The sequence below is a fragment of the Schistocerca americana genome, chromosome 1, assembly GCF_021461395.2.
Source record: "Schistocerca americana isolate TAMUIC-IGC-003095 chromosome 1, iqSchAmer2.1, whole genome shotgun sequence".
Lineage (NCBI taxonomy): Eukaryota > Metazoa > Arthropoda > Insecta > Orthoptera > Acrididae > Schistocerca > Schistocerca americana.
Genome location: NC_060119.1, coordinates 1,149,108,472 through 1,149,135,730, shown reverse-complemented (window position 1 = coordinate 1,149,135,730; position 27,259 = coordinate 1,149,108,472). Strand labels below are relative to the sequence as shown.

The following is a 27,259-nucleotide window of genomic DNA, read 5'->3' as shown; positions in this document are numbered from 1 at the left end:
AACTTGTTATCTAACGAGTTAAATACGTTCTCACTGTATGTGCAAATAGCTTTCTCTCTATCGAAACCCTGAGGAACCCATACTGTGACTTGGACAATATATTATTTGCAGTCAGATTCCTAAGTAGATTATGAGACGACTAACCCATAGCATGGAGAGTGTAGTTGGGATGGAGTTGGTTCTGTGATGTTTTGGGCGTGTTTTTCTTACAATGACATGGGCTCACTCAATAAAGTTGCTGTGTAGACGAACCAGAATGTTTATTTCAACACACTCTGTGGCCAAAAGTATAATTCTGTTCTACATCGCCATGATGAGTATGCTTTACAGCTGCGCATATGTGTTAGTTTGACGAACAGGACTCTCGACTAGCTCTTCCAGGAAACCGATCTTAATGTCATTGAAAATGTCTGGGACTATTAGGAACAGCAATTGAAACGTAACACTCAACATCCACGCAGTCTATCGGTACTAGAAGAAACTCGTGGAACTCTTCTTCGCCGAACTGTGGCCATTATCAAGACAAGAGGTGGTGTTAGACGATGAATAGCACAAAAAATTTTTCACCACCAGGGTACAACACGCTATACCGCCCTTTCCATTTGTGTTTCTACTTTAATCATTTATTTACTCTAAAATGATACTGAGTTCATCTTTCTTTATCAGGAGAAACTATTTATTAGTCCTCGAGCTGTATTGCAACGGTTTTTCGTACACAATTTCGTGTAGAATCATTGCGGAAACAGGGGGCTCCGATTGCAGTGATGTCCACAGGCACATTGTTTCTTCAGCACATCTCTGGTGGAGTAACCTGCACTGTGGTATTTGCCGGAGTTATATACTGAAAATCTTTGACAATTGCGTAAATTCATAGGAATAGACAATTGAAAATGCAAGGCACAGTAGTGGCCGTGGTTAACCTTAATGTTGATGGTTTGTGTTGTGTGAAATGTTCAGAAATGTTAAATGTTCTTCAAAAACAAATAATAAGGACGTAAACAGTGATGAGAAGAATGAAACTGGCGATGTAAAGAATAGTGACACATCTCAAAATACTAACCAAGGCTCCTCTCTTGACTCTGATTACTCAGAAGAAAATTGGGGATATGATTTGTATCCTGAGAGGAGAGGAAAGTATCGACCCACACTGAGCAGTATTTTACTCCGAGGGGAGGGAACAGAAAACATCGACAAAGTGAAATGCGAACGGAATGTGTATTCGTGTGTGAAGAACAGTAAGTGAAACATGCTAGTACACGTAAGCAAGAGTAATACGTGACACAAGTTTGTGGGTGGTTTTCGTAATATGACATGGATATATCTTATTTAGTACCCTACGTTACAGATGCATTCGATAGAACCCAGCAGATATAAACTTTTGTTTACCACTTTCTTGCAACTGTATGTATTGTGGAGATGTTATGATGCTCAGATGCCCCAAGTACAGTTGTGTAGACAGTTAGTAGGCCTATTAGGTGCGGTCTGTCTTTATGGAGCTAGACTTGTTCATTACGTCGATTTCAGTGTGCACTAAGGATTGTAGAAACAGTAAATTTACTGAACACCTACTGTTTTTATGAAACAGCTAATGCATGAAATTGTTTAATTTTTCTCACCGATAAGAGCACGGATGTCAGAGCTTTGAACAAGTTACAGTAATAGTAACTTAATTAAGATGGATTTGGGCGTTTAATTACTTTCCTTCATGTATAGGCAAGTCTTGAGGTTTTTGCTTAAACACTGTGACACTTTTGAGAGCTTTTATCAACATAACATATTAAACCATGATTAATTATTTTCTGATTTGACTCTCACACACACGGCTCGGGGGAATTTGGAATTACCTTGCTGTAGGCCAAACGTGGTTAAAAAATAAAAATATTGGTTTGTACATGTTGTTTTGAACTCATTTTTAAATACAAGTTGTTTTTGTATTACTAAGCATGCCAGCCTGGCTCTAAAAGTTTGTGATTATTTACATGGTCATCCATTGATCGTCTCACACTGAGGGTCTAGTGCAGCAGGGGATACAACCCGTCGGCTTTGGACAATGACGTCACAAGTCGCCAGATAGCAGTTTACCATTTTCGCTTTTGCTGTTATGTTTCAGTTTCGTTTTTTTTACTGATTGCTTCATAAAGTGGATCTGTTTATTCTATCTCGTGAGATTTTTTTTTAAAAAAGCCAAAAACCACTTATCAGCCACTGAAGGGAGCTACAACACTAAGAAGAATCGCTTCGCGATTGGCGACTTGTGACGTCAATGTCCAAAGCCGACGGGTTGTATCCCCTGCTGCACTAGTCCCCACACTGATATAGATTTTGATATGATGATACAGTGAAAGTAAATAGCTCAAAATATACATACACACAAAATATATAAGTATAGTACTTAATTTTATGAGGCTTGGGTAGGATTTGAAAACAGATCAGTGCTAAGTACATATTCCCTGTCTTTATAGAAATACACACAGAAAGAGAGAGAGAGAGAGAGAGAGGTGCTCCATGAAATTTAAATAGAAACTGCCCTTGAGCTATTGAGTAGATGTATTGGGAAATTAATTTGTTTATTACATAGATACGAATAAATATTTTAATCTTTTGTAACTGAATGTTTATTATTTTTAACCAAACAACTTTCACCCATTTGTATGAGGCCTGATCTGTCATTCTTTTATCACTTATTCTTTTCATGTGGCCATTGGCTCTTACATAGGTGCAAGATAAATGCAATTTAAGTTTCCAGTTAATTCTCTGTATGTATCTCAGGTGGGCATTTCACTGGGCATAATTATGGTTACTGTATACCACACTTGACCCTTCTGCTTATCTACAAGTCACACATAAAAGTACCAGCTGAGGAGGGTTGGCTACAAATGTTAACAATTTAAAAAAAGTGTGTAAATGCCTCAGCACAGCTGTGGGGATATATATCAAAAATTTGTGAAAGCATAACAGGAGTACTCGACAAATTCTATGGCAGATATTACTAGAGAGTGTCATATGTTTCGTGTAGTGACAGTGACTGTAAAATTTAAGAGTTGTAATTTTTACATAACACCATTTGCGACTAGTAAAAAAAGCTTTATCTGCTATCAGTTTCAACACATCTGGTGAGCATAAGGCAACATTCGAAATATTATTGCAGGCTATATAGTGTCATTACTTTTGTGACATCAACAATAAAAATAAAGTGATAAGAATCCAATTCGATTAACTGTTTCGATAAAGGTAAATTGTATTTATACACTTAGATAATCATACTTCATTACCAGTTTTCATATTTGCTGTTGTTCTGTGGTGAAGTGCACTCTGCATACCGAAGTAGGTATATTAGTGGTTTTTTTCCCTTCCACATTCCATCTGTTGTTGTACTATGAATGGGGAATTTTAGGCGTTACAGAAGCATCCAATTCCACCTGTCTGCTGTGACCCATGATGTCATCAATATGGTGGAAACTGGTAGTTCCAGTCTATACAATATGGTGACAATGACATCACTGTGTACACACACATCCACGAGGATCTCCTCAGCATGGATCTACGGAACGGAAAATCTAATCTAATCTAACACCAACAAATGCAAACAAAATAAAAACTGAACAATAATGTCTCACTCCAAAAATAAAATGAAACTAATGGGACAGCCATGGAAAAGTGGGTGTTTAGGGCTGGTACAAGCTAAATATAAAACAAATAAAAAACACCACACCATCTGAAAAAAATAATATAAAAAAAGTAAATTACATCATTCCACTACACCAACAAAACCACAAGAATTGGATAGTTGCCTTGACCTGTATAGTTCAACCATAACTATTGATATCAGAAAACCAAGACCTGCAATCCCTGAAAAGTGGTATAATACATTTCTCTTGACCTATATAGCTAAACTGCAGCTACTGATACCAAAATACCAACATCTACAACTCCGAGAAGTGGAATGCAAACCCCAATAACCCAAAAACCACATGTTCATTACATGAATTTAAACACGACTGACCTACGGTAAATACACAACAGACAAAGCATCACAATTAGGCCTACTGTAGAATAAAACCAAAACAAAAATTACTTACCAACGAAAGAGAAGCAATGAAAGACTTTTTTCCGCACAATAAAACCAAACTAATCAGACCTAAAAAATAAAAGGCCCTTAGTAACTCACTGAAAATACTTCCACAATCCACGTTATCACACCAACTACCTAAACTCAAAACCATGTTAGCACGATGACAACCAAAACTTAAATGAACCCAATACCAAATGTTAAACACAGCACAACCATCACCAGAGGGCACTATCAAATACAACAACACAAAATCTACAAACATAACCAACTCAAAAACACGCTATAATGACATCACGCACCACACCACCAATACGTCACGGGTCAAAGCAGACAGGTGGAATCAGATACTTCCATTGAACAACATTCAACTGCACGCTGTACAGTGAATTGTGGAGTATAATTGATATAGGTAGCTAATTAGTAATAATTATGTAAGACTTCTCTACTGTAATTATAGCACAATGAATGTAGCTGTGTATAATACAGTTAAGATAGCTTGTTGCTGAGGGTATTACTAACCATAAAGAGAGGGGGGGGGGGGGGGGGAAGAAAGATGCAGGCACACAACATAGGTACAAAATTATAAAACTCCTAAGATTAAAAACAATTTGTTAAAGGCTGAAATAAATGTCATGTGATTCCCATCCAGGTGAAAGCATGTCAGCATGATATAATTCCAGAAACTTGTATGTCAGTGTCACTACATTAATTGTTAAATTGTAATTCAGAACATGTTTTCCATTGTGAAAACAGATGACAGAGATTCTGGAAGACCTTCTACACAGTTTACCACTGCCACCTATTAATTGATTAAAAAAAAAATGTTTCTGCCTTCATAACAGTGTGTGTGCATTTGAATTGGCCATTCAAGTGGAAAGACGTCTTTTTAGTTGTCATGCCCATGTAGAATGCAGCATAGTGGCTGCAGCTAAGTTGGTAGCTCACATGGCTGCTTTCACTTCTGGCATGGCCTTTGATACTGTAGATGATGCCAGTGACAGCACTGAAGTAAGTCATAGTGGGAGGATGTATGGGACCACCGGTCACGCCAACGTAGCTGCAACCATTGTGCTACATTCTACGTGGGCATGTCAGCTAATAAGCTACTGCACACATGAATGGCCACTGCCATACCAACCAATCGCTGAACATTCCAACCAACATGATGTGCACTTTAATGACTACTTCAAAGTCTGTGCAATCTGGGTTCTTCCCAGCAACGCCAACATTTTCAAACTCTGCAAGTGGGAACCCTCCCTACAAAGTATCCTCATAAAACCCTGGCTTCAGCCTTCACTTATACACTCCTCTACTTGTCTGTCCCCATCTTTGTTTCCAGTCCCTTACTATATACGTCTTCCATCCCACCAACGCACCTATGCAGTCTTTTTCCCTCTTTCTACTTCTCTCCTTGCCCTTCCTCCCTTCCTTCCCCCTATCCTAGCACAGCCTCCTGATGCTGCATGTAGCAGCCCTATCCTGTCCCACGTCCATGCACACCTCCACAGGCAGCATTAGCATCTTCCCCCAGCTCTACTCCACCATTCCTTCCTGCCCCAAGCCTCTTCCTTAAACACCCCCCCCCCCCCCCCCCCCAGCTAGCTTGCTGCTCTCATCAGACATTTACAGATGGGCCTCAGTACCTGAAGACAGTGGTCGTATGTGCATTAATTTTTATTATTGTATCAATGTGTGTGTTTTCTACTTCCGAAGGTCTAAAGCTAAAATGTTTGTAGCATTCTTTTTTAATGTGCCTGTTTGTGTCTGAAAGCCTCATTTATGTGGTAAGCCCTTTCCATATAATTGTTATTTCATCCTAAACTTTCCATTGTTTGATGTGTATCTGTCTGGAGTGGTTCTTGGTGGTATGTGCCCGTAAATGTAGGTAAGGGGGAATGCAGATGCCAGACTTTGATTTATTGGAAGAGCCCTAAGAAACAATGATGTGCCCAGTGAGGAGGTTGCCAACAAACCCCTTCTTCACCCAAATCTTTCATATTGTACATCGTTGTAGGACCTTTTTTGTGATAGACCACCAAAGGTACATGGAAAACTTTAAAGAAGAGCTGTGTATTTCACCACATGTTTGTTTTATCAGTGAGAGAGATTTGCATAAATGCGTGACAGATTCAATTGAATATTTTAGAAGTAAGTTTAGTGTCGTGGAGAGATTTTCTTTTTACAAAATTCAGAAGTCCGTGTTCCATGTGAGTCAAGAAACATGTTGTTTCCTCTAATTTATAATTCATGCAATGAGTATGAGAACGAAATTAGACACATTCAAACATATCTTTCTTTCTTCTTATCCTCCTAGAATGGAAGAGAGAGGGAGAAAAACTAACATACAGATTACAAGTGTAGATGTAGAAGGAAATATCTCCATTCTATATATGTAAAGAATTAGAGCAACTGATGGGCACACCAAAGTTTGTTACAATTTTTATACCTCCTAACTGAAATTCATACTGTTTGATAACAATGAAAATACTCAATTATTGATAATATAATATAAACGGATAGATAAAAATGTCTACTCACAAACAGTAGCAGGGGAACACAAACAAACAAAAGGATATAATTTTTTTACAAGCTTTTGGAGCCAGTGGCTCCTCCTAGCAGAAGAGTTGAAGGGCAAAGGCAACTGGTCTGAAAGCTTGTAAAAATTTAAATCATTTTGTGTGTGTGTGTGTGTGTGTGTGTGTGTGTGTGTGTGTGTGTGTGTGTGTTCCCTTGCCGCCACTTGGTGAGTAGGTTTTTTTATCTGTCCATTTATATTATGCTGTAAATGGACAGATTCATTTATAGTATACTGTTTGATAAGCTAGATGGCATTTACAAGATGATAAAACTTGGTGTATCCACAGTTACTGTGGAAATGAACAAATGAAAATACAGTCTGGTATGTACCTAAAGATGTGTAAAACAACTCTGTTGTAAAAATACATGCCAACTTTGTTGGAAGTATCCTTCTGGATGTACTGCTGCATAAATATATTAAATATTTAAAATACTGTGCCCTGAGTAAGGACATTGCAACATTGGCTATTTTAGAACTCAACCCTCTAACGCTGCTGATTGCTGCACATTGTGGTCTCATGTGGTACTGAATCACCTGTGCGAGTGACCTCTGTGGTGCAGAGAAGTAATGTGCCTCGTAGTGATGGCGCACTTTGGTTGGCACCATAGTGAGGTTACATTACATTCTCATTGGTCCATCATAACACAGGTCTCATGCTTAAAGGGTTAAATATTTTGTTTGATGACATGGCAGTACACTGAAAATGGTTTAAATTGATAAGACTGTGAGTCGGGGAAAACATAAATAATTAACTGTCATCATAGCTGGATTTCGAGATCACAAGACAAATTGCAGCCATTTAAAGCTAAGATTTACAAACCTAATCAGCTGTAATGCCTCAACTCTTAATAGTATAATCTCCCAATGTACTGTATGTGAATGCCAAACTATCTGAGAGAAATGTGGTATGACTGCAGATGTACCAGAAACATCATAGTCTTCACTGCAAGTATGGGGTAGTCACTGATAATTTAGAGAGAGCAATGCAGGTTTGGTGCACATTCAAAAACTTCACTGTAAATTACTTTAGTTTGCACCTTCTTAAGTATGACCTCTCAGGTTGTATATACTAAATACTTCCTCTCAAACCAGTGAAAGAAATTCCAGTGCACCTGTGGGGGAAGTAAGTTTAGAAATACTGTACATTGTAAGCAGAGAGAACCTGTCCCAGGGACTGAAAATGACACCAAAAAATGATTTAATTTCACTTTTGCAATGAGCAAGAAATCTCAGGAAACGTGATCAGTGCTGTGAGGTTGGCTCAGATGTGTGAATTTAAAGTTGCTGATCAGATGCTTTTAATTTTGCACCCCCTCCGCCCTGTGAATAGGCACATTTTGTCCATGTAATTGGATGCCACGAAAGTCTGCCTTTGGAAATTTCTCATGGGTTATTTTAAAAATCTTACAAAGGTACACTTCTTAATTACTAAACTTTTGCATGAAAAATTTTTCCTTCATTACTATTGAATTACATCTAAATAGTAGTTTCAAATAATGCAGAGCATTTTTTGAGAATTTTCAAATTTTAGGCCGATCGCCAAACGAGGATTTGTGTCCATTGTACGCATGTAAGTTACACTGACATGAAATAAACACACTATTGCCTTGATCAGCTCTCTCCAACAATCAAGAAAAAATCACGATGACTAAAATAGGACTCGATGTGCAATGTCTGATCTGCCTTCAAAAGTCACTTTTCACATCTGTGATAAGAAGAGGTGAGTGGACTGGGAAAATGAACAAATGTGCTCAACAAACAAAAAGAACAATATCCAATACAAAGTCAAAAGCCTGTGATACATCCAGTTAGATGTAAAGGAATTGCAAGGGGACACTGCTTTCACAGTGTATGCCCATGTTGGTAGCCTAGTTGATAGAGAACAAATTTGGAAAGAAACTCAGAGTAAATGAGTGTTAAATAATTGTACTCACTTACAGAGATTAATGTGAAAGTTGGAGCAGGATGAATTCACTCCCAGGTTCTTCAAAATCTGGTTGATTGCATTTCTGATGCGGTAACTTTGAGAACAGTCATTTAATGATTGACGGTCACATGCTAACTGTGCCCACACTTACTCTGCTTCATGAATGAAAAAGTCACCTTGCTCACATACCTAGGTGAAAATATTACCACAATTCCTTTGGCAAAACCCTTTGAGATTGTAAATTTGTCCTTTCTTAGTGATTTGAAGAAGTCAGTGACATTTTTGGAACTGAAGGAATCCTCCAACACACTGTTACGTTGTAAATTCATCAGCTCTAGATGATGGCTGTCTGACACACATTCTGTGTCCATGGTAAATGGATTTGACTATATTTAACATCTCGCTGATCACTCAACATTTTGCCGTACTTTTCTCCTTAGTAGGCACCAACTGTCATTTCAAACATGAACACAGTGAAATATAATTCATGGATAAGAAAACTTTGGCTTACATGGTCTAATTCATCTTATTTGAATGGTATATAATACCGACAAGAAAGATAAAATTTGTATGCTATTGGAAACCATGAGATTTAGGGAAACATTTGTCTTTTCCTTCATTATCTAAGACAGAACCTATACTCACTGTTCTACACTTAACATCTTTTCTCTTGCTTTGTCATCAAACATGCCTTCCAAAAATGGATTAAACTGTCAGTGGTTGAGTCTTCTTTTACTCTTCTTTCCCTAATAAATTTCATAACTTTTATCAGGTTTTTGTGATAATTTTTGCTCCATTTGTTTATAAAATTTTATTGTTTCTTGAATGAAATCAATATTTGGCATGACATTTGTATTCTTTCATCTTTGGAAAGTTCCCCACAGTACCAGTAATGTTATGTTTTGGCTTGCTGCTTGAGACTGGATCTTTGAAAATAACAAATTAACCACACTGCCCAATCGCCAGCACCTGACAAAAAAGTGTTTGCTTCTCTTTTATCTCTTTATGCCTTTTTTTATTGCAACCTATCACATTGAAATACTGTGACAGCAGCTCACTGCGAGGGAAGTGACCTTTCCCACCTGTAGGTGCTTAACAACAGAACACTGTCAGACTCAGAAGGACAATACCACGGTGTCAGCTGCAACAACCACATTATTGGTTTCATATTTAATTTGTCTTTGTTAAAATGTTTTGCACTAACAATAACAAACAATTATTCAAGAAAAACCATCATTCATTGGTGATACGAAAACACACTGTTGTGGAATTACATTACGAGCAATCTTGATATTGTTGACGACTGCTGGGAGAGCTTGTTAATCCAGATTTAAAATAAATAAATTCGAAGCAGATGCTCTTCACATTCTGTGGACAGAAATGTAAAATGGGGCAGTTCTCAAAATGCAAAAAAGTGGTGTCCTATTACTGCATTACCAGTGAGTCACAGTTGGAATCGGTCAACTGGGTGTAACAATTTGTACAGATATGAAATGCAATGGTCATTTAGGTATAGCCACAGGTAAAGCAGATGACAGAGATTGGTTTATTTGTAGGTTACTAGTAAGGTGGAATCAGTCTACAAAGGAGACTGCTTACAAAACACTTCTACATTCTATCTTAGCATGTTGGTTAAGGGTTTCCAACTGACAGGGGATATTTAACATATTTAGAGAAGGCCAGAATGAATGATGGCATGTTTGTTTAACCCAAGTGAGATTGTCTCAGAAATTCTGAAAACCTGAACTTGCAGACACAGTATGCGCCAAGTATCCCATGACATGATAGCCCACATATAAGGTTTCAAGAACTATTATGAAGTGAATAATTTAGAAAAAATCTGTAGCCCCCTATATACTGCTCTCATAGGGACTGTGAAGAAAGGATTAGACTAATTACAGGGCACACACAAGCATTGAGGCAGTCTTATTCCTGTGTGCCATATGCAACTAGAATGGGAAGAGATGCTGATGAGTTACAATTATAAGTCCACTCTGCCATGCACTTTAGTGATTTGGAGAGTCTCTGTGTATATGTAGACAGGGTGATCTAACAATATGTGGACCAGTAAATAAATGCCTGTGGCTGGCCGAAGACTGTATGTGGCCCATATTTTTCCACCCCTGGTTTAGATGTTTCACTCAGACAAATAAATGATGGGATGATTGAGTGAACAAAGCCATGGCCACTTCCTTCCCTCTCCACCTATGTCCAGCTGAGCTATTGCTCAGCACTGTGTCAAAGATACTGTAAACTCTAATATCCCTTGCCTCTTTATTGTGAAAGACATACCATCACACTATCAACCAATATCACTTTCGCCACCTTTTTCAAAAATATATGAAAAGGTTGTGTTCATGTGTCTTCTTAAGCATCTGACTGCAAATAATATATTGTCCAAGTCAAAGGTTGGGTTCCTTTAATGGTTCTGATATAGAGAAGGCTATTTATCCTTACACTGAAAATGTACTTAATTCGTTAGGTAACACATTAGAGGCTATTGGCATTTTCTGTGGTCTGTCAAAAGCCTTTGACTGTGTAGAGCACAGCATTTTTGGAAGTAAATTAGAATGTTATGGCGTCACTGGCAATGCTGCAGAATGGTTCCAGTCATATCTAACTAACAGGAAACAAATGATGTCATAGTGAAATGTCTGTGGGGAAAGGAATCAGTTTTCATCTGATTGGGAATTAATTACATGTTGTGTTCCTTAGTATTCCGTCTTGGGTCCATTGCTTTTTCTTGTATACTTTAACGACCTCCTGTATGTTACATTGCCAAATTTTAAGTTTCTTTTGTTTGCAGATGATACAAACATTGCAATAAATAGCAAGTCTAGTACAGCTTTAGAAATTGCTGCTGATTAAATTTTCACGGACATTAATAAATGGTTTAAAACTAATTCCCTGTCGCTAAACTTTGAAGATACCTTTTGAAAGGACACACTATATTCAGTTCAGAATCTGTAAGAGATTTCCTTCTAGCATGTGTATGATATACGAAGATATGCAGTTAGAAGATATTGACAGTGTTAAATTTCTGGGATGACAGTTCAACAATAAATTCATTTGGGAAGGGCATACCACAGAATTGCTGAAATGTGTAAACAAGTCTATATTTGCACTATGAATGATGTCAGATGTAGGAGATACAAATATAAAAAACTTGCATACTTTGCTTACTTTCATTCTATTATGTCAATTGGGATCATGTTGTGGGGTAACTTGTCAAACCGAGCTAAAGTTTTTAGAGTGCAAAAGGGTGCAACAAGAGTCTTGTGTGGCCTAAATTCAGGAACATCACATAGACACTTGTTCAAAGAACTGGCAGTCTAACCACTGCTTCACAGTCTATTTATTCCTTAAAGTAATTCGTTGCAAATAGTATGTCTCTATTTTCAAACTGTAGCTCAATACATAGTATCTATACTAATATTGTTACATTCCATCCAGAAATAAGAACAGTCCACATAAAGACTTAAAATCACTTACCTTTGTCCGAAAAGGGGTCCAGTACTCTGGAACATTCATTTTCAATAAATTGCCAGCTGTCTTAAAAACTTCTGTTGCAGAATTCTACAGTGCCTCACTCTCCTCTCTCCCATGGATTTCTTCTGTGGGCCAGGCTGAAAACAGGCATGGGCTGTATATGGCCCACAGGCTGCCAAGTGCCCGCATGTGCTCTAAAATAATTGGTAGGCCGTTTATGTAGGTTAAGAACGAGAGGACCCAGTACCCGACTGTAATGGCACCCCACATGTTGTCTTCTTCCATTCTGAGGTTAGTTTCAGACCTGTAACGCTCTGTTCTAAGACCCCTCTGCTTTCTATTACGAAGGTAACACACCATTTATGCACAACACTTTAGTTTGTTCCAAAAGAATTTTGTGCTCCACACAATCAAAAACTTTGACAAGGCACAGACTATACCAACATGATAATTTCTCTTTTTTAGCTCTGCCAGGACTTCATTTGCAAGGCCTTATATTCCCTTCTTGATGGAGAAACTATTACGGAAACCAAACTGAAAGTCTGTTAACAAGCTCTGCTCAGGTAAATGAGTTGGTATTGTAGGCTACTTTCCCAAAGACTGAAAGGAGTGATATGGGGTTGTAATTAGAGGTGATTTGCTTATCTCCAGTTTTAGATATACATGACAGTGTAACAAAAGCTCCTCCTGGCAAATTAAAACTGTTTGTTGGTGACAGGACATTGCCTTTCTGCAGGCAAATGCTCTACCATCTGAGCTACCCAAGCAGGACTCACAACACGTCCATGCAGCTTTACTTCTGCCTCATCTCCTATTTTCCAAACTTCACAGAAGTTCTCCTGTGGAACTCACAGGACTAGCACTCCTGAAAAAAAGGATATTGCAGAGACATGACTTAGCCACCACTGGGGCCCCAAGTTCGAGTCTCAGTCCAGCATACAGCTTCAAACTATCAGGAAGTTTTGTATCAGCATACACTCTGCTGCAGAGTGAAAATTTCAAGTGACAGTGTATTTAACTTGGAGCAAATATGACCCAGGTTATAGATCGACTACAGAGAGAGCTTAAGGGAAGTTCCATAAACATAAAGACTTCAGGAACTCACAAGGGAAGGAAGAGACATGAGATTGCTGGGATACCACTGGCCTTGGAATATCACTTAATTGTGAGATCAGACATGTAAACCTTTCCATAACAGGATCATCATTAATCTTGCTATGTGTATTATGGTGCTGACCACTTTAGACTGTGCTGCTACACAACTACATTCATATCGTTTAGTCTGTAGTAGTTACCTAATGCCCATATGGAATACTTAGAAATTAATGTAACTGCTTTGCATTCTTCAATGGTGCGTTAGCCTCTGACATCAAATTCTGCCATAGCAAATCAAACACTAACCAGTTCACTGTGGAGAGAATGGAGCATTATTTGCTACCAAGTACTGAATGTTCTGCACAAAGCAAATAAGTCGACTTCTTCAATTGAAATCAAAGTTATCTTTAAGGAGATGTTTTCATGGTGATTTAGTTACAACATGCTTATTGGTTAATGTAGTTACATCCATTCAGTTTTTGCACAACCATCTTTTGTAAGGTTATTTAGACCTAGTGTAAACAACTCCATACAGTGAGATCAGAATTTATATTTTGTGATGACAGTATGTCTACCTTCGAAATCAGCCTTAACAATGCATCCTTCTCACTGCCCCACACCTTAACACCAACTCAAATTACAAATAGTGCACTGCTCAATCCTTTCATTATTTGCCTCCAAAGAGTAATTGTATCAAATCCAGCAATGGAAAATCCAGGATGGAATGTAACAATACCAGAGAATGAAAGTTGCTACCCACCATTTAGCGGAGATGCTGAGTCGCGATAGGCACAATAAAAAGATTCACACACTCATAGCTTTCGGCCATTAAGGCCTTTGCCAGCAGTAGACACACATACATACACGCACTCATGCAAATGCAAGTTGCGTTTGCGTGAGTCGATTAATTTGGCATATCGTAGAAACAGTGACAGCAATAAAGCTGGAGATCTAAATGACAGCAGGAGATAGCAGTTCCAGTAGTGTGTGGAGCATTTCCGTAAAGCCACTTCACCATTACCACGAATTTCAACTGTTCAAAAACAGCAGACAACTCTTGGACGATGTTCACGGTATGTACCAACATGTAGTCACCAGATAAAAAGGGATTAATTGTTTTATTTTTCACTTACACATTCAAATATAAGTATTGGGGCAGAGATATCGAAACACAAGCATTTACAAGAAAATTGCTAACCCTTACAAGCGCGTAATCTTCACTAAAACTACGAAAGTATACAAAAAAAGTTTCTGAACAAATCTAAGCAATCCATCATTTCTGTACAAACATGTGATCCTTCCTATGGAGGAACATTTCTTTGGCAAAACAAAGATAATCCTACTTAGAAAGTGAATGGATATCATTTAGTTCCAATATGATGGACATAGAGGAATTACGGGCTAAGCTTAAAGTGGTTGTAAATTGTGCTCTGGACAAGTGCATGCTGAGTAAATGTTTAAGGACAGGAAACACTCACTGTGGTTTAGTAACACAATTTAGAAAATGCTGAGGAACCCAGAGAATGTTGAACTGTCGGTTAAAAAAAGAACACAAATGATGATAGGCAAAAGTTAGCAGAAATTCGTGCATATGTAAAAAGATCAATACAAAACCATACAACTTCCACCATCATAACTTTTTGAAGGATCTTGCTTCGACCCAAGAAAATTCTGATCTTACACGCAATCATTAATCAAATTGAAGGCTTCTAACCAGTCACTCATTGAGCAGTCTGGTGTGGAAGTAGAAGATTACAAAAGGAAACCTTAAGTTTTAAATTTCACATTTAAAAAATCATTTACATAGGAGGATGCTATGAACATACTGTTGTTTGACTGTCACGCACACTCCCATATGGAGGACATAGTAATAGGCATCCTTGGCACAGAGAAGCATCTGAAAGATTTGGAATCACAGTTTGGTTTTACATCGTACGCAATGACATTGCCTCCTTACTTAGTTTGCATTTATCATGAATCTTTCGCCCAGTGCAGAGTCCCAAGTGACTAGAAAAAAGAGCAGATAACTCCTATATGCAAGAAGAGTGAAAGAACAGACCCACAAAATTACAGGCCAATATCCTTGCCATCAGTTTGCTGCAGAATTCTTGACTATACTCTTGAGTTTTAATATAATAAATTTTCTTGGATTGAGAAACGTCTTTCCACAAATAAGAATGGATTTAGAAAGAATCACACATGAGAAATTTAACTTGCGTTTTCCTCATGATATCCTGTGACTGTGGATGGAAGGCAATAGCCAATTTCAATACTTTTAGGTTTCTGGAAATTGTTTGACACAGTGTTGCAGTGCAGGCGTTTTACAAAGGTCCAAGCATATGGACTACATTCACAGATGTGAGAGTGGATTGGAGACTTCTTAAGTTATAGAACTCAAGTTCGACGGGGATTAGGGTATTGTCAGGAGCTTGCTAGGAGTGTAACAGGACCACTCTTATTTTCTCTATGTATAAATAACCTGACAGACACATTAAGCAACAAGCTGTGGCTATTTGCAGGTGATGCTGTGGTGTACAGGAAAGTGTTGTATTGACTGACTGTAGGAGGATAAAAGATGATGTAGACAGAATTTCTAGTTGATGTGGTGGAAAAATGGAAGTTAATGCAGATGAGCAGGAAATAAAATCCTGTAGTATTTGAATACAGCATTAGTAGTGTACTCCTTGACACAGTTACGTCAATTAAGTATCTAGGCATAATATTGCAAAGCAATACAAAATGGAACAAGCACATAATGCTGCTAATAGGGAGGGCAAATGGCCGACTTAGGTTTATTTGGAGAATTCTGAGAAAGTATAACTGATCTATAAAGTAGACCCCTTATAGTACTCTAGTGCACCCCATTCTTGAGTACTGCTCAAGTATCTGGGATGCCCACCATGTCGGATTACAGCAAGACGTCAAGGCAATACAGAGGTGTGCTGCTAGTTTTGTTACCAGCAGGTTCGATCAACAAGCAAGTATTACGGAGATGCTTTGTGAAATCAGATGGTAATCTTGGAGGGAAGACAATATTCTTTTCACAAAGCACTATAGAGAACATTACGGACTCTGCATTTGAAGCTGACTTTAGAATAATTCTACTTTCACTAATGTACCTTTCATGTATAGACCACAGTTATCAGAATACGACCACAATTATCAGATAAGACCGAGCGAGGTGGCGCAGTGGTTAGACACTGGACTCGCATTCGGGAGGACGATGGTTCAATCCCGCGTCCGGCCATCCTGATTTAGGTTTTCCGTGATTTCCCTAAATCGCTCCAGGCAAATGCCGGGATGGTTCCTTTCAAAGGGCATGGCCGACTTCCTTACCCGTCCTTCCCTAATCCGATGAGACCGATGACCTCGCTGTCTGGTCTCCTTCCCCGAAGCAACCAACCAACCAACCAACCAACCAATCAGATAAGAGAAATTAGGGCTCATACACAGGCAGGCAGATAGTCATTTTTCCCGCACTCTATTTGCGAGTGGAACAGGAAAGGAAATGACTAGTAGTGGTAAAAAGTACCCTCTGCTGTGCACCATATTGTGGCTTGCAGAGTATGTATGTAGATGCTGGTGAATAAGAATGAATGGCTGCAGGCAAAACTGTGTACAATTGTAAAACCTACTATTTTGCATCTGCCTTTACGTTGTAACAACAATCTGTAACTGACTTTCTAACACTTAAATTGGCTCTCATTACTTACGTAGCTTAAGGAAAAATGCTTCTTTATTCTCCTCAAAAACATTCTTTAACTGCTGGTACTCATTTCTGTTCGGATTACCTTTCTGTCTGTCTTATCAACTCTGTCTTGCTTTTTGATAATTTCTCTTTCACTTCTCTATTCCACCCTGGCCACGATCACTGCTTATACTCTTTCTCTAGTCTCAACTGGAGTACTAGCTATATTCTATGCAGTGATTTACTATTACCAATCTGTGCAGTAGCAAGAAACTGATTCCTTTTTGCCTCATGCTATTATTAGTGTTGGGCACTCCGTGAGAAGCAGTGCTAACCTTGTAGTCTTGCATCAGCAGGCATATTCCTACTAGTCTTGCATCAGCAGGCATATTCCTACTTTTCTTTCTGTGAAAAAAGGTATCATGGTTTCTTTTTCTTTAGGGAAGATTTTATTTATGTTATGAAAATGTTTCAATTGACTGCTTGAAGGTCATATTTTGATTTATTGACTTCATGTGTAGCATTACATTGTATAAGTATAAATAGCAATACTTTTCTGTTTTCAGGTCCTCTTGTGAAGCTCATGCTTGGAGCACTAAAGAGTTCTGGATGGTAAGGCAAATGCAACCATTTATAATAAGGCTATTTGGCCAGTTATTTGCCATATTCTGTTTGTATCACATGCTGTTCACATCCTGCGATGATATTTCATTCTTGTTCGTAGATTGTAAATACCATGTCTCATGACTTCAAGCCAGTTTTCATACTTATAGTGTTGGGATCTCACATGTTCTTAAGCCACACCCCTCTGTTGTAAGTCTGCTTCCTAAACAATGTAGGTTTTATTGAACACCAATTAAATACAAATGAATCCTAGAAAATGGCAGACCATGACTCTTCTTGAACTAAAAGAAACAAAGACATCTAGAGGATGATACCGCTTGGCAGTTAAAGTCCTCTAGATATTTACTGAATAACTCAAACGTTAGTGCTTGAGACCATTGTAACTTTGTTAGGCTGGAAAGCGCACTGATATGAACCATACTCTCAGTGCATGCATACGCCATTGGTGCATTCACAGTAAGCACACTATGCAGTCGAATGGATAACGGAGACAACACTGTATCAGGAAAATTGATGCAATCATGTGCAATGTCAATGGCTGGGAATTACAAGGTTATCATAAATAAGTCCACTGGAGAGCATGTAGTACACATCAAGAGGCCGAGACAGTTCATGGCTATCATTAAATCTGCCGCTGATGTTTGCCGACGTGACCTGGCACCAGTAGATGTATCACTCCTTGTCACACCCATTGACCTAACCGAATGCGTGGGTAATTATACTGATTGATCCGCCAATGTGTCCGATGGGATTACAAGAGCATTTACTCCCGCTCCCCTCCTGTTACCTGTCCATCTCCTCCAATTCATTAAGGCTAATTTTGGGAAAATGGTCAGCGTATATCTTGTGACACATTACTGATTGGTCAGGCTAAATCCCGTATTCTTTCCTTAATTATAGGAAACTGATTTTGAAGTTAATTAATCTTTGATAATGAAAGTACATATTTAATTTTTTGTCGAATCTCAGAATAAATGCTTTTATTTTCAGCCCAGTTGACATCAGACGGCACATATCCTGTGAAGTATGTGACATTTCCGTTACAGGTGGCTATGATCCAGAACTAAACCAGGTAAATGATTTTGGTAACCATGCAACAATTTTGAACCTATTCTACTTACGATTATTCTTTTCTCCTGTCTTGCTTTCACATAATCAGCTACCAGTAGCATCCAAGTAGCAGTTTAAGTGACTTGTACTCATAATTATGCAAAAACATGTTATTAATCTTGCTGTCTTTAAATAAATTGGAACCCCTTGACAGATTAAAACTGCATGCCAGACTGGGACTTGGGCCCGGAACCTTTTCCTTTTGTGGGCAAGTACTCTACCAACTGAACTACAGAAGCATGCCTCACAACTCGACCTTGCAGCTCGACATCCGCCACTCTGTCATCTCCTAAATGAATTCTTCTCTTTGTTAAATGTTATTCCAAGACAGTGTCTCAAATTTTGCTTTTTTGGATGCATTATTTTTCACTGGCATCAAAACGGGATGAAATTGTGGGAGTTGTGTGATTGCTTTCACCACCACATATACAGGGTGGTCCATTGATAGTGACTGGGCCAAATATCTCACGAAATAAGCATCAAACAAAAAAACTACAAAGAACGAAACTCATCTAGCTTTAAGGGGGAAACCAATGGCGCTATGGTTGGCCCGCTAGGTGGCGCTGCTATAGGTCAAACGGATATCAACCGTGTTTTTAAAAATAGAAACCCCCCCTTTTTTTATTACATATTCGTGTAGTACATAAAGAAATATAAATGTTTTAGTTGGACCACTTTTTTTGCTTTGTGATAGATGGCACTGTAATAGTCACAAACGTATAAGTATGCGGTATCACTTAACATTCCGCCCGTGCAGATGGTATTTGCTTCATGATACATTACCTTTGTTAAAATCGACCATTTACCAATTACGGAAAAGTTCAACATCGTGTTGATGTATGGCTATTGTGATCAAAATGCCCAATGGGCATGTGCTATGTATGCTGCTCGCTATCCTGGACGACATCATCCAAGTGTCCGGACTGTTCGTCAGATAGTTACGTTATTTAAGGGAACAGGAAGTGTTCAGCCACATGTGAAACATCAACCACGACCTGCAACAAATGACGATGCCCTAGTAGGTGTTTTAGCTGCTGTCGCGGCTAACCTGCACATCAGCAGCAGACAAACTGTGCGAGAATCTGGAATCTCAAAAACATCGGTGTTGAGAATGCTACATCAACATCGATTACACCTGCACCAGGAATTGCATGGTGACGACTTTGAACATCGTGTGCAGTTCTGCCACTAGGCACAAGAGAAATTACTGGACGATGACAGATTTTTTGCATGCGTTCTATTTAGTGACGAAGCGTCATTCACCAACAGCGGCAACGTAAACCGGCATAATATGCACTATTGGGCAACGAAAAATCTGCTATGGCTGCAAGAAGTGGAACATCAGCGACCTTGGCGGGTTAATGTATGGTGCAGCATTATGGGAGGAAGTATAATTGGTCCCCACTTTATCGATGGCAATTTAAATGGTGCAATGTATGCTGATTTCCTACATAATGTTCTACCGATGTTGCTACAAGATGTTTCACTGATTGACAGAATGGCTATGTACTTCCTACACGATGGATGTCCGGCACATAGGTCGCATGCAGTTGAAGCGGTATTGAATAGCATATTTCATGACAGGTGGATTGCTCGTTGAAGCATCATACCATGGCCCGCACGTTCAGCGGATCTGACGTCCCCGGATTTCTTTCTGTGGGGAAAGTTGAAGGATATTTGCTATCGTGATCCACCAACAATGCCTGACAACTTTCGTCAGCGTATTGTCAGTGCATGTGCGAACATTACGGAAAGCGAACTACTCGCTGTTGAGAGAAATGTCGTTACATGTATTGCCAAATGCATTGAGGTTGATGGACATCATTTTGAGCATTATTGCATTAATGTGGTATTTACAGGTAATCATGCTGTAACAGCATGCGTTCTCAGAAATGATAAGTTCACAAATGTACATGTATAACATTGGAACAACTGAAATAAAATGTTCAAACGTACCTACGTTTTGTATTTTAATTTAAAAAACCTACCTGTTACCAACTGTTCATCTAAAATTGTGAGCCATATGTTTGTGACTATTACAGCGCCATCTATCACAAAGCATAAAAGTGGTCCAACTAAAACAGTCATATTTCTTTACGTACTACATGAATATGTAATAAAAAATGGGGATTCCTATTTCAAAAAACACAGTTGATATCCATTTGACCTATGGCAGCGCCATCTAGCGGGCCAACCACAGCGCCATTTGGTTTCCCCTTTCAAGCTAGAAAAGTTTTGTTGTTGTAGTTTTTTAGTTTGTTCATTTGACATTTATTTCGTGAGATATTTGGCCCAGTCATCATCAATGGACCACCCTGTATATCACATTGTGGAAATTTTGCTTTTGTACAAGAAGGTTGATATATCATGAAATCCAACTCTAAAAGATTTTTCTGGTGGTATGAATGAAGGCATGTGAGAAGATCCTCACAAAAGTTAGTTAATTTGCGGTCTTCTGTGAGCAGATAATTCAGTCATTGATAATATGGTTTACAGCACTGTTCGTTTTTCATTCAGAGCTGGTTGCTTTAGTTTAATTCTAAACTTTTCAGAGTTCACATTTCTCATTTGCAAATTCAAGTAGTGGTGCATAATGGGTGGTATGATGTTCCAACTTCACCACTCTTTTTATCCTGTTATGTAAGAGGAACTTGTTATATTCTTTAAGACATAATTGTAATGCTTCAACAGTTCTATTCCCTGCACATCTTTTTGCCATTTGCCTCATAGGTGCATGGCTCTGTGCATATGGGAAAAGTGGGAACTGATGGTATCTTTATTTCAGATTTTACCACCACTGTTTCCACTTTCCTTGGTGGCAGCTCTAGAAGAAGGTAACACTTTCCTCATAATTTCCTACTGCTTTCATTATGCAGAGTGAATCTTACTCCAGGGGCTCATCATTACCTCTCTACCCTCCTATACAATGATAAAAAGATGTGATCATGCTTAGACTGTGGATTGGAGTGTAACACTTAAATTTCTCTCTGAAGATAGCTTCATACAACTTGAAGAATTGCCTTTTTTATGATAAACAATTACTCATTTCCCTGTCCCCGATTGGGTATTGTGCTGACAGTAAGGCAAATGATGTATCTTGAAACCTGTCTTTGAACAATCTATTTTTAAAACCTTTCCAAATACACTAGGAATAAATGCAAAATGTGCTCAGAAGATGGTTACACGAGAGCTGTAGAGTTGCTCTCTCTTTATCTCGTATTTATGGTCATACTATGCATTTTAAGGTGAAGGACTTGATTGCTAACAGTTCAAAGCCTCCCTTTTTTTTTATTCATACCACACATTTTAACAGTATGCCTGTATTTATCTGTTTTCATTTTCAAGCATTTTGCATGCTGTTGATGTTAAGTTTGTACAAATTGTCTAATACATAATGATACGTGTAATAATAAAGAAAATGGTTAAATCATGTAGAGCTGAATACATACAATGAGCATAAGTTAAAATTTTAGATCTTCCTTAACAAAATAAAAAATTTCCTGTCTGGTATAGAAAGCATCCTTTTTAAGCCAGTTTTATGGGACATTTCTGAAGCTTTTGCATGAGGTAGTATGTGCTTCTGGCAGCAGTGCATTGAATAGTTTTACTCCAAGATATGTATAGCTATTGTGACCCTTGGTTAATCTTGTAAAGGATTGGTCAGTATTTTCTTTGTCACGTGTGATAATGAAATATTGTCTTAATATTTATTTTTCTTGGTTTTCCTTTGTGTAAACTAGGCATGTAAGTATGAATAATGATGGGACTGTCATGACACCTAGTTTCTTGAAAAGCAACCTACAAGGTACAGTGTTTTTGAAAATACCCGCTACACATGTGATAGCCTTTTTCTGCCACAAAACTCTTTCTACCCCAGTGGAGCTGCCCCAAAGCAGTAAGCAGTGTGTTATGTGGTTGTGAAAAAATGCATAATAAGAGCTGAGCATCACGTTTTCACTTACAGATTCTCTAAGTTTATGAAACAGGTATATGAGCCTTTGATAATTTAGTGCGTATAGAGTCTGTGTGGAGGTTCCAACCTAATTTGGTATCCGGGAGTACACCAAGAAGTGTAACTGGTGTACAACCATTGTTGGTATTGCATAAACTAAAAACTACATTTTTGGTTTTATTTTTGTTTACAATTAATTTATTGTCTTTACTAGAAATTCTTAGATTGGATTTGCTTTGTTTCTTTAGATCCTCTGTCGTTTCCAGTTGCAATGAAAATGGTATCATCATCATCATCATCATCATCATCATACAGAACAGTTTACATGGCATTATACTAGGTAGGGCATTAATACAGATTATAAGGGTCCCATTACAGAACCTTGAGGCACGCCTCTTGGAACATCTAGGAATCCAGAGCTCATACCATTAAAGTGTACCGTCCGCTTCCTATTGTCAAGATATTATTCTATAAGGGTAAGTTCTGTATCTTGAATGCCAGAGCACCTCAGTTTATCTGTTAGAATCTGATGACTCACAGTCAGATGTTTGCTTATGTCAATCAGTAGCGCATTGTCGGATGATTTTGCTTCAAAGACACGAGTATTGTTGAAGCAACATTTTAAACAGCTTTCAGTGTAGAAGAATTTTCACTGAAGTCATACTGTGTTTGTAAGTGTACCATTGCAGGTGAAATGTTTGTAAATTTGTTGGTACATACAGTGTTCTACTATCTTCGAAAGTATTGGTACAAGAAAAATGAGACAGTAGTTATCAAAATATTTCTTGTCTCCTTTTTTACGTATACAGATAACTACCGTTATCTTTAAACAAGCTGGAAAAGAACAGCCCATATAAACACATTTTATTAGTACACAGAGTGGTTGTAATATAATGTCCGCTATCTTTTTTAATAACAAAATATGACCGCCCATACAAGTCTTCTGATTTTGCCAGAGCTACTTCAATTCCAGGGACAGCAATTTGTACCCAGTTGACTGAGGATGTTGCAGGTTTGTCATAAGATATGAATAACTTTGTCTTTTGTAAATGGTTATTAGTGCCTGATTCATAGTAGTTGTTGTGTTGAGCTGAGTGTCTGTTGTTGCCGGAATCAATAAAGATTTTATTCATTTCATCGGATGTGATATTGGTATTATCACAAAAGGTTCTCTTGGTATTGCCCAGTTCTTCGATAATTCTCCAGGCAGCATTGAATTTATTTGTTTTGTGGTTGCTGAATATAGTTATCATTTGTTTCTGTTTTATAATTTCTGATCTATACCTATTCTTTAGTTGAAGACACTGAAGTCTATCTTTTTCACTGGTCATTGATATGTTATAGAGACTGATGACCTGCGTTCTTTATTTTTTGAGGCCAGGTATGAAGCATCAATGTAAACTTCTATGATTACTTGTGTTTGGTAACCTCTGGTCCCCTTTAGGACAGCACTTATTGAACATATTGAAACAAGATTGACAAAGCTGTCAAAAGGTTCATCAACATTTGTGAATGAGACAGGAAGTTGGACCATTACATCATACACAGTTGTGACTTGAAAGTGTGGATATTAGTGTCATTAACAAGTCTAACATACCTGAGTTGTTCACATTGTGGGATTTTTGTCAACAATTTTAACCAAATCCCTTCGTGATATGATGGGCACATGGTACAAAAAGCCCAGTTTCACACATATTTATTTCTACGTTTGTTGGCTTGTTATTTGTGTGCAAAACATATTGTGAAATCCGAGGACATTTAGCAAGTGTTGCTTTGTGGTTGTAACCCTAACGCTAGTGTTAATATCCCCAAAGATTACAATGTTATGTTGACTGTATTTTTACAAATGATGTTGCAAATATCCTAGAGCCAGTTGTTTGTTTCTTTGGAGCAGTCTCCAATCTAACAAAGGTACCATATCAAAGGATAATTTAGGAAATGAGAACTGTGTTATGTACTTTGGTACCTTAAAACTATTCCTATATAGAAAAATCTGATGACATTTATTAACTGAGCATGAAAATATTTACAAATTTACTGGATACAATTTAGGTGCATAGCATTTAGCAGAACAATGATAGTTTATTATAATACAGTATACATAATAAGTTTCTATGATGTTTTTGTCTTATGTTAATGTACACTTCAAATTGTTCCACATCCCTGAAGGTCTCCTTTTTGGTGGAATGAATGCTGATATTTATTTATGTAACAGGGAAAAATTGAGAGTACATGAATTTTATTTCAGATTGTTGTCTGCCAAAATGTTGCACTCAAAGAAGGGATCGTTCAAGGCATATTGGCACATGAAATGATACACATGTTTGACTACTGCCGCAACAAACTCGACTTTAAAAACTTGGACCACCTTGCTTGTACGGAAGTGAGAGCAGCAAATCTTACACATTGCAGCTTTATGAGTGCATTCTATCAGGGCGATGCCTCACCTTTTAATATTAAGGAGCGGCATCAGGTTTGTATTTTCAGTCTTCGATTAGTTACTAACTTGTATGTGTTGTTACAACAGTTGAGTGACAAACCTTTTCCCAGAGACTGCTATTCTGCCCTGTTCAAACTCACTCAGTTGCTGATATAGTGGTACATATGTCAGTTGCTTTCAAGCTTCGTACTCACTTTAATGCTCTTCTGCGATAGTTTAGTGTAACCCTGACCACTCTGGTGATGAGACTGGTAGTGCTACGCCTGTCTTTCCAATCTTAATCCATTATGGCTGGAAAACTTTACTAGACATGTTCTAAATCTGGATTCACTTGTCATTCTTTTAGGTGTTGCTGTTTTCATGTATGTTACTGTACATCTAGTGGTAGCCTGAGTTACTTCTACAAATGTAGTGCATTGCGGAAGTCACTTATAGCGTTCAAAGCAACAGTCGGCACAAAGATTGTGCCAGAGATCTTTTTGGCATATTGACATCATTGGCAGTGAAAGCAAATATATCTGAAGTTACTGTAATGTAAATTTGAGCTTTTACTACTGCTTTTATGAGTGTTATCAAAATGAAACCACTGGGACATTATGTAATTGTGGTACAAACTTATTAAATTGTAGGCCCATTGTTTGCTTGTTATTTGGTACTATTATTGAGTCCATGGAAGTTTTGAAATGTGGGACTTTGTCTAGGAAAAATGTGAATTTGCTTTCAAATATATTACACAAAATTATGTGTGTGCGTGTGTGTGTGTGGGGGGGGGGGGGGGGGGGGGGTTGAAAACTTAAAACAATGGAAAATCCAGGATGGAATGTAACAATATTATGAGAAGGAAAATTGCTACTCACCGTATAGCGAAGATGCTGAGTCAGATAGGCATAGCAAAAAGACTGAAACAATTGATTGTTTACTTCTTGCCAGTTTATTCTCACGTATGTTGCTTACGAAGGTAATAAGTTAATTTTAAAATAATGTATTTGTTCATATTGGTGGGACTCAGATTTAAGATTTAGGAAAACAGAGTACATTGTTCATGTGCGAGATTCTTTATTGCCTTTTTTCAGTATAAATTGATTTTAATATAACAAATCTTATTACAGGAATGTGTGAAGAGAAAGGCTGCACATTCAATTATTGCTGTGCGTAATGTGACAATGGAAGAGGCTCGTGCAGCTGTGAATCGTGTTTTCCCAAAGTGCTACGCTGATCTCGAGCCAGTAGGGCGTCGTATCCGACGTAATTCATACGATATGCATCGTGCCTATATGGAAGGGCCTATGTATGGGTATGAACTGTAGTACTATGTGCTGGGTAGAGCTCTATCATGTGACCGTCATATTATCTCCACATTCTTTGAAGGGAACAACTGCAGTAGTGACTGAATTGCTGGAAAGCAGTTAACTGTATACATTTTTTTGTAAATATTTCCTTAAAAATAAAGCAATAAAAATATCCAACTTTCTTTATTTTTTCTTTTTACATCTAAAAATAGATTCATGGTCAAAATTGATAGTTAATCCATAGGAAAGAAATTAATTGCCACAACTTGCTAAAACTAAACGTGGTAGGGAAGTTGGCAGCAGTATGACGAGCAGACACACAGATCTTTTGACTCCAAGGTTTTTTTTTCCTCTCTCTCTCTCCCTCCCTCCCCACTTAGTTTCCCAGAGAAGAGGAAAGATATGAAAATGTGTGAAAAGTTGAAGATAATGAGGGGTGGGAGTAACACTCTGAACTCACAGTTCATACAAGGACCATAAAAACAAGGTAAGTTAGGTTAGTGTTTGTCTTTACAGTTCTGGCGCAATCAACATTAGCACTACTTCTGTGCTCCGAGTGAATTTGGAACGATTTAAAAAATAGCGTCCAAAGAGGGGGTTTGGAGATACATCACCTGCCTTACAGTCATCACAATATCCAAAGAAAGCTGGACATTAGTAGTCATTTAATGTTATAAAGTCAACTCTTCAGGTACTGTTAAGTTATCTTTAATGATAAGTTTGGGAAAGTATTTAATCCCAAATCACAACAGGTACTGCTTTTACCATTTTTATACATTTTATGAAGTAGTAGTGAGCACAGTTAAAGCTGTAGGGAGATATGGGGAAAGTGTTAGATCCTCCTGTAACAGGAGGATGTCACCAAAGAACATGGAAACAGCATTGGTAAGATCTAAAGCAAGCACACCTTCAGTTCCAAGTCTTCCTCATTCCACAGAGCCATGGCTAAGTAGGAAGGTAATAGTTCTGTTTAAGGATTACAGTTACACATTTAA

General features: G+C 38.1%; 1 protein-coding gene across 1 annotated transcript; it reads left to right on the top strand.

The window, feature by feature from the left end:
- Positions 1-858: 858 nt before the first annotated feature.
- On the top strand, positions 859-26,442 carry LOC124619415 (mitochondrial inner membrane protease ATP23 homolog). Its single transcript, XM_047145781.1, has 5 exons — positions 859-1,235; positions 17,416-17,461; positions 18,464-18,545; positions 24,784-25,008; positions 26,085-26,442. Exons 1-5 carry the CDS (start codon positions 950-952, stop codon positions 26,280-26,282), a joined length of 837 nt encoding a protein of 278 aa, XP_047001737.1. The 5' UTR covers positions 859-949; the 3' UTR covers positions 26,283-26,442.
- Positions 26,443-27,259: the final 817 nt, after the last annotated feature.

What these genes read in the sequence shown, in the direction of transcription:
- LOC124619415 (XM_047145781.1), top strand. Translation starts at nt 950, where the DNA reads ATGTTCAGAAATGTTAAATGTTCTTCAAAAACAAATAATAAGGACGTA. An exon ending in GTATTCGTGTGTGAAGAACA is followed by an intron (nt 1,236 to 17,415) that starts GTAAGTGAAACA and finishes TTCTGTTTTCAG; the next exon opens with GTCCTCTTGTGAAGCTCATG. An exon ending in ATGATCCAGAACTAAACCAG is followed by an intron (nt 18,546 to 24,783) that starts GTAAATGATTTT and finishes ATTTTATTTCAG; the next exon opens with ATTGTTGTCTGCCAAAATGT.